The following is an 8,380-nucleotide window of genomic DNA, read 5'->3' as shown; positions in this document are numbered from 1 at the left end:
CCCTTGAACACTAATTTGTCATTATTTTATTTACATCATGTGTCTGAAATAATCTGTTTAAGTATCAAAAGCATAAAATTTTCAGTTAAGAGTGAAATAAGCAGTGTATTATCATAGCATTTACTGGATAATTGGATGAAGGGAGGATTTGCCAATGAGTAGAATGTTTCGCCACATTTTGCCTGGATGAAGTGCAACGATAATAATAAGAGTATTCATCTCCTTGTACTCTGATGAGTAAAATACACGTAGTATTTAGTACTATCTAAAACAAAATGTCTTGTATTATCCACAGTAAACTGTTTTAATGCCACATACTCTACTAAGTAAAATATTCTAAACAAGCTTTATCAAATGAAAAATTGATGCCAAGACACATGAAAAATAATAGGTGAACAAAAACCTGGTCAGTGAGATTTTAAAGATCCTTTAAATGGAGAAAGAAAGCAGCAGAAAATTTGAGGCCCAAGTAGATGACATCGCAAATGCCAGTTGTGGAACAATTATAATCTGTAGGACAAGGGGACTAAACTGAAGAAATGCAGAGCCCTTGGAGAACAATAGGTTTCATTGTGAGATGGCTGTAAAACACATAAAAAACTAACAGTTTCTCAGAAAGTGTTCCAGTCACTTATTTCCTCAACATGTTTTTATTCAGCTTTTTAATGTAAGATTATGTACAAAGTTGAACAACCCTCAATCATATCTTTTTAAGATCTGTAAAGGAAATTTTAGGACTATTGTGAAATAAAGCAAAAAATCGGAAATCTTAAAGGCTTAGAACAAACCACTAATTCAACAGTTATTTTTCACTAAGATTGCTCTTAAAACATGTATCTATTGATACGGAATAAACAACACACTTTTGTTTGATTTTGCTGGAATTGTTATCATGGCAGGTGTTGTAGTCTGCAGACTTATAATCAGGAGTTAGCATTTTGTCAGGTTGGTTCAGTCTGACTAAATCACACTGTTGTAGGAGTAGTCAAATACATTTCTCACATTTTCCCGAATACAGTGTTCTCAAATCCATTTACAGCTTTTGACATCAGTTTTCTTGAAAGATTTTGAATGCTATTTCATTCCAAAGTATAAGTGAGGTTAAATCTCTAATGCATATGAAGTGCAAAACAATTCCTTTTTCTCCCCCAAGTTGTATCTACCATGAGTTATACCATAAAAATAAAGCAGTTAATTGCAATTAGGAAATATTTAATTACAAGAAAATTTCTTAATGTTAAACTAAATCAATTGTTATCTGCAATGAACACGAACAAACTGATCTGAATTGTTTCCTGCCACTGTCTCTGCAAGTAATCTGCACTTAACCCTTTACTGACTAATTTCACTGAAAAGCTGAGCTTGGCAGTAAAGTCAGTCATACTCTGCCTTGAAGCATTAGTTCAAAGGATAACTATTTTGGTCTATTACATAAAGAAGTGATGGAAAATCAAAACTCCTTGCACAACACTAACTGCAAGTTTTCAGTGCTTTGGAAACATTTTACTTCAATTAAAAATGTTTTAACAGTCTAACTAACAGAAAGCACAATAACAAACATTAGTCTTGTACCATCTATCATTCTACTTATCACAAGAGTGTTTGCAAGCAATACAAGCACAGTGCTGTGGTATAATTACTGAACTTGCACTCCATCCTTATAATGTCTGTGAATTTACAGCAACACACACAAAATGCTGGAAGAACTCAGCAGGTCAGGCAGCGTCTATGGAGAGGAATAAACAATCAATGTTTCGGGCTGAGACTCTGCTTCAAGACTGGACAGGAAAGGGGACGATGACAGAATAAAAAAGTGGGGGGTAAGGAAGGAGTACAAACTGGAAGATTATAGGTGAAACCAAGTAAGTGGGCAAGAGGGGATGAAATGCGAAGCTTGAGGTGATAGCTGGAAAAGGCAAAGAGCTAAATAACAAGGAATCTGATAGGAGAGGTGAGTGAACCATGGGAGAAAGGGAAGGAGGAGGGGCATCAGAGGGAGGGGAAAGGCAGGTGAGAAGATGCAAGAGGCCAGAGTGGGGAATAGAAGAAAAGGGAAGGAGGAGGGGGAATAATTACCACAAGTTAGAGGAATTGATGTTTATGCTATCAGAATAGAGGCTACCCAGACAGAACTCCTTCCCCTCCTTCAACCTTGTTATTCTGTCTTCTTCCCCCTTCCTTTCTGGTTCTGATGAAGGGTCTTGGCCTGAATCCTCAACTGTTTATGACTTTCCATAGATGCTGCCTGACCTGCTGAGTTCCTCCAACATTTTGTGTGTGTTACTATGGATTTGCAGCATCTGCGGTCTCTCTTGTATTGATAAGTTCATACTCACCTTACATAGGAAGCAGTGTTTCTTCCTCTTTAAGCAATTTCAAAGAAGTTTTGGTACAAGAATTGTTAACATTTTGGCCAAAAAATAGAGCTTAAGCAGATGTAAAGCATTCTGATTTTTGCTCTTAACTTTTGGTTTCAAAAATAATTGGGAATGCATGTTTCAAGATATGCCCTTAAATGCGTGAATTCTTTATACAACGATCTTAAATTCATTTATAGGAATAATTCATTTATTCCTATAATTTTAATAAAAGCAAATCCAAAATGCTTTTACTTACGCAATGAAAAATATGAAGATACTCAGATCACATATTTCATTTCAGAATATCTTAGGTGGCAATTTTTCATTAATGCTAAATATATGGAATTGGTTGTATTACAGAATATACTGAAAATAAGAACTTCAAGCTGGGCATCAACATATTGTAGAAACCATATGAAAGAAAGTTGTTTAATTTTTTTTCTTCTTTTTTTTTATATAAATTCAGTGATTACAGCCAACAAGAAATAATAAAGAAATTATACAGGTGATCAGGATTCTTATACAGTGACAAGCAATTAGGCTCTCAACCACCCTCCTGTCTGTTCCTGATAAACTTCAACCACATCTTCGTCCTCCATACCCAGCTGCAGAAACAAAAACAGAAATAGTTACTTTTCATATACCACAAAAGCAGACAATTTTTTAACACAATTCATACTCTCATTTTCTGCATTCTTTTGTTCAAAATAATCTAAAGCTTCTTGGGGATAAACTTCTTCTAGTTCATGACTGAATACTCTAAGGATTCGTGTTGAATTTATGTTTCTCCAGCCTCTGCAGCTGCTATTCATCAACATTTTCCCAGATAACATCACATTAGTAATAATAAATTAGCATTGACAAACTAAATTGTCAAAAATATATCATAATTATTTAATCATCTCACTTTAGTGAGCCCTATCATACTTTTTTCCCGGTCGTCTTTTAAATTCTACAAAGATATGCATAATTAAGTCTGCTTGGAAATCTGGACATTTGGATTCTTTTTCTGAAATTCAAACCAGTTTTTCTTCAAGATGCTGAATAGACAAAATGGCTTCTGTTTAACTGTATGAAGAAACAAACACAAGAAATTGGCATACAAAGCCATAAGGCATAAGAGCATAATTAGCTGATTCGGCCCAATGAGTCTGCTCTGCCATTACATTATGGCTGTTTTATTGTCCCTTTCAATCCTATTCTCCTGCCTTCTCCCTGTAACCGTTAATGACCTGATTAATCAAGAACCTTTCAACCTCTGCTTTAAATATACTCAATGACTTGGCCTCTACAGCTGTCTGTGACAATGAATTCCACAGACTCACCACCCTCTGCCTAACGAAATTCCTTCGCATACAACCATATAACAATTACAGCACAGAAACAGGCCATCTCGGCCCTTCTAGTCCACATCTCTGATCTAAATGGATGTCTCTATATTGTGAGGTTGTGCCCACTGGTCCTACACTCCCCCATTACAGGAAACATCCTCCTCACATCTAGTATGTCTAAGCTATTCAATATTTTAAAGGTTTCAATGAGATCCCCCCCATTCTTCTAAACTTCAGCAAGTACAGGCCCAGAGCCATCCAATGCTCATATCTTAACCCTTTCATTCCAGGAGTCATTTTCATCAACCTCCTCTGGACTCTCTCCAATACCTACACCCTTTCTTACATAAGGGGCCCAAAACGGCACACAATACTCCAAGTCCTGTGTAGTGCTATAAATGCCTTATAAACTTAGCATTACATCCTTGTTCATATATTCTAGTCCTCTCAAAATGCATATAAATAAACATTGCATTTGTCTTCCTTTCCATTGACTCAACCAGCAAGTTAACCTTCAGGGAATCCTGCACAAGGACACCCAAGTCTCTTTGCACCTCAGATTTGTAAATGTTCTCCCCATTTAGAAAATAGTCTATGCCTATATTTCTTCTACCAAAGTGCATGACCATACACTTCCCTGCACTACATTTCACCCACCACTTCTTTGCCCATTCTCCCAATCTGTCTAAGCACTTCCACGGACTCCCTCCAGCTATCTTCGTATTGTCCACAAACTTGGTCACAAAGCTATCAATTCCATCATCTAAAACACTGACATATAACATGAAAAGAAGTGGTTCCAACATTAGTAACTGGCAGCCAACCAGAATAGGCCCCTTTATTCTGACTCTTTGCCTCCTGCCAGTCAGCCAATTTTTTATCCATGCAAGCACCTTTCTTGCAATGCCATGGCCTCTTATCTTGTTAAACAACCTCATGTATGGCACCTTATCAAAAGCTTTCTGAAAATCCAGGTAAACAATATCCAAATCTCCCTTGTCTATCCTGCTTGTTATTTCTTCAAAGAATTCCAACAGATGTGTCAGGCAAGATTTCCCCTTAAAGAAACCATGCTGACTATGGCATACTTTATCGCACGCCCCGAAGTACCCCGAAGCCTCACCCTTAATAATAGACTCTAACGTTTTCCCAACCATTGAAGTCAGGCTAACTGGTCTATAATTTCCCTTCTTCAGCCTCCCTCCCTTCTTAAAGAATAGAGTGACATTTGCAATTTTCCAGTAATCTGGAACCATTCCAAAATCTAGTGATTGGGGATGGGTTAAACTAATTTGATAGGGGATGGGAAGCTGAGGATCGGGCAGTTGGTCTACAAGCAGAGGCAGCGCGAACTGAGACATTCCGGAAAGACAGGCAGATGACAGAGCAAAATTGCAGTCAAAAGGATGAGTTGCAGTGTAATGGGGGGGGGGGGGCAAAACTGAAAAGGGTGATAAATACAGGACTGAAGGTGTTATATTTGAACGCACGGCGTATATGGAATAAGGGAGATGATATTGTAGCATAGTTAGTGAATGCCAGGTATGACGTTGTGAGCGTCACTGAATCGTGGCGGAAAGATTATTATAGTTGGGAGCTTAACATCCAAGGGCGTGGGCACGTGGCCGAGTGGTTAAGGCATTGGACTAGCGACCTGAAGGTCGTGAGTTCGAGCCCCAGCCAAGGAAACGTGTTGTGTCCTTGAGCAAGGCACTTAATCACACATTGCTCTGCGATGACACTGGTGCCAAGCTGTGTGGGCCCTAATGCCCTTCCCTTGGACAACATTGGTGTCGTGGAGAGGGGAGACTTGCAGCATGGGCAACTGCTGGTCTTCCATACAACCTTGCCCAGGCCTGCGCCCTGGAGAGTGAAGACTTTCCAGGCGCAGATCCATGGTCTCGCAAGACTAGCAGATGCCTTTAACATCCAAGGATCCAAAGGACAGGCAAGAAAGCAGAGAGGTTGGAGTGGCTCTGTTGGTTAAAAAAATGAAATCAAATCCTTAGAAACAGGTGACATAGGATTGGAAGATGTAGAATCGTTGTGGGTTGAGTTACGAAACTACAAGTGTAAAAAGACCCTGATGGTAGTTATATACAGGTCTCCAAACAGTAGCCAGGATGTGAGCTATAAATTACAACAGATGACCTTCACATTTTTTGAATCTTGAATCTTTGAAAAAGACTACAGGGAGTTAGGTAGGAGGTTGAGAACCAGGACCACAAAGGTAGTAATCTCGGGATTACTGTCTGTGCCACGTGACAGTGAGTATAGGAATAGCATGAGGTGGAGGATAAATGCGTGACTGAGGGATTGGAGCAAGGGACAGGGCATCAGATTTCTGGATCATTGGGACCTCTTTTGGGGCAGGTGTGACCTGTACAAAAAGGACGGGTTGCACTTGAATCCCAGGGGGACCAATATCCTGGCGGGAAACTACAATTGTTGGGGGGTGAGAACTGAACTGAAGAGACTGGGGAAGAGGCGGTTGGCTCACAAATAGAGAAAGCTTGTAGACAGTGCGAGAGGGAGGATAGGCAGGTGATAGAGAAGGGACAGGATCAGACCAAAGGTTTGAGATGTGTCTATTTTAACGCAAGAAGTGTTGTAAACAGAACAGATGAGCTTAGAGCATGGATCAGTACTTGGAGATATGATGTGGTGGCCATTACAGAGACTTGGATGGCTCAGGGACAGGAATGGTTACTTCAAGTGCTGGGTTTTAGATGTTTCAGAAAGGATAGGGAGGGAGGCAAAAGAGGTGGGGGCGTGGAACTGTTGATCAGAGATAGTGTCACAGCTGCAGAAAAGGTGGATGCCATGGAGGGATTGTCTACGGAGTCTCTGTGGGTGGAGGTTAGGAACAGGAAAGGGTCAATAACTTGACTGGGTGTTTTTAATAGGCTGCCCAATAGTAACAGGGATATCGAGGAGCAGATAGGGAAACAGATCCTGGAAAGGTATAATAATAACAGAGTTGCCGTGATGGGAGATTTTAATTTCTCAAATATTGAATGGCATCTCCCTAGAGCAAGGGGTTTAGATGGGGTGGAGTTTGTTAGGTGTGATCAGGAAAGTTTCTTGACACAATATGTAGATAACCCTACAAGAGGAGGGGCTGTACTTGATTTGGTATTGGGAAACGAACCTGGTCAGGTGTTAGAATCTCAGTGGGAGAGCATTTTGGAGATAGTGAGCATAGTTCCATCTCCTTTACAATAGAATTGGAGAGGGATAGGAACAGACAAGTTAGAAAAGCGTTTAATTGGAGTAAGGGGAATTATGAGGCTATCAGGCAGGAAATTGGAAACAGATGTTATCAGGGAAAAGTACGGAAGAAATGTGGCAAACATTCAGGGCATACTTGTGTGGAGTTTTGCATAGGTACGTTCCAATCAGACAGGGAAGTTATGGTAGGGTACAGGAACCGTGGTGTACAAAGCCTGTAATAAATCTAGTCAAGAAGAAAAGAAAAGCTTACAAAATGTTCAGAGAGCTAGGTAATGTTAGAGACCTAGAAGATTATAAGGCTAATAGGAAGGAGCTTAAGAAGGAAATCAGGAGAGCCAGAAGGGGCCATGAGAAGGGCTTGGCAAGCAGGATTAAGCAAAACCCCAAGGCGTCCTTCAAGTATGTGAAGAGCAAGAGGATAAGACGTGAAAGAATAGGACCAATCAAGTGTGACAGTGGGAAAGTATGTATGGAACCAGAGGAAATAGCAGAGGTACTTAATGAATACTTTACTTCAGTATTCACTATGGAAAAGGATCCTGGTGATTGTAGTGATGACTTGCAACAGACTGAAAAGCTTGAGCATGTAGATATTAAGCGATGTGCTGGAGCTTTTGGAAAGCATCAAGTTGGATAAGTCACCGGGACTGGATGAGATGTAGGCCAGGCTACCATGGGAAGCGAGGGAGGATATTGCTGAGCCTCTGGCGATGACCTTTGCATCGTCAATGGGGACGGGAGAGGTTCCGGAGGATTGGAGGGTTGCGGATGTTGTTCCTTTATTCAAGACAGGGAGTAGAGATAGCCCAGGAAATTATAGACCAGTGAGTCTTACTTCAGTGGTTGGTAAGCTGATGGAGAAGATCCTGAGAGGCAGGATTTATGAACATTTGGAGAGGCATAATATGATTAGGAATAGTCAGCATGACTTTGTCAAAGGCAGGTCATGCCTTACGAGCCTGATTGAATTTTTTTGAGGATGTGACTAAACACATTGATGAAGGAAGAGCAGTAGATGTGGTGTATATAGATTTCAGCAAGGCATTTGACAAGGTACCCATGCAAGGCTTATTGAGAAAGTAAGGAGGCATATGATCCAAGGCGAAATTGCTTTGTGGATCCAGAACTGGCTTGCCCACAGAAGACAGAGTGGTTGTAGATGGGTCATATTCTGCATGGAGGTCGGTGACCGGTGGTGTGCCTCAGGGATCTGTTCTGGTACCCTTACTCTTCGTGATTTTTATAAATGACCTGGATGAGGAAGTGGAGGGATGGGTTAGTAAGTTCACTGATGACAGAAAGGTTGGAGGTGTTGTGGATAGTGTGGAGGGCTGTCAGAGGTTACAGCGGGACATTGATAGGATGCAAAACTGGGCTGAGAAGTGGCAGATGGAGTTCAACCCAGATAAGTGTGAGGTGGTTCATTTTGGTAGGTCAGATATGATGGCAGAATAT

The 8,380-nt window shown here is 40.5% G+C and overlaps 1 protein-coding gene across 1 annotated transcript in view; it reads right to left on the bottom strand.

The window, feature by feature from the left end:
* Positions 1-613: 613 nt before the first annotated feature.
* sumo1 (small ubiquitin like modifier 1) overlaps positions 614-8,380 on the bottom strand; it is a 76,708-nt gene continuing 68,941 nt past the window's right edge. The window contains exon 5 of the mRNA XM_063037993.1: positions 614-2,965. Within this exon, the coding sequence (XP_062894063.1) occupies positions 2,897-2,965 (69 nt within the window). The 3' untranslated portion in view covers positions 614-2,896. The remainder of the gene's footprint in view (positions 2,966-8,380) is intronic.

Source organism: Mobula hypostoma, chromosome X1 (genome assembly GCF_963921235.1).
Source record: "Mobula hypostoma chromosome X1, sMobHyp1.1, whole genome shotgun sequence".
NCBI classification, from domain to species: domain Eukaryota; kingdom Metazoa; phylum Chordata; class Chondrichthyes; order Myliobatiformes; family Myliobatidae; genus Mobula; species Mobula hypostoma.
Note: the sequence above shows the minus strand (reverse complement) of the source record. Positions and strands in the feature narration are given on the sequence as shown.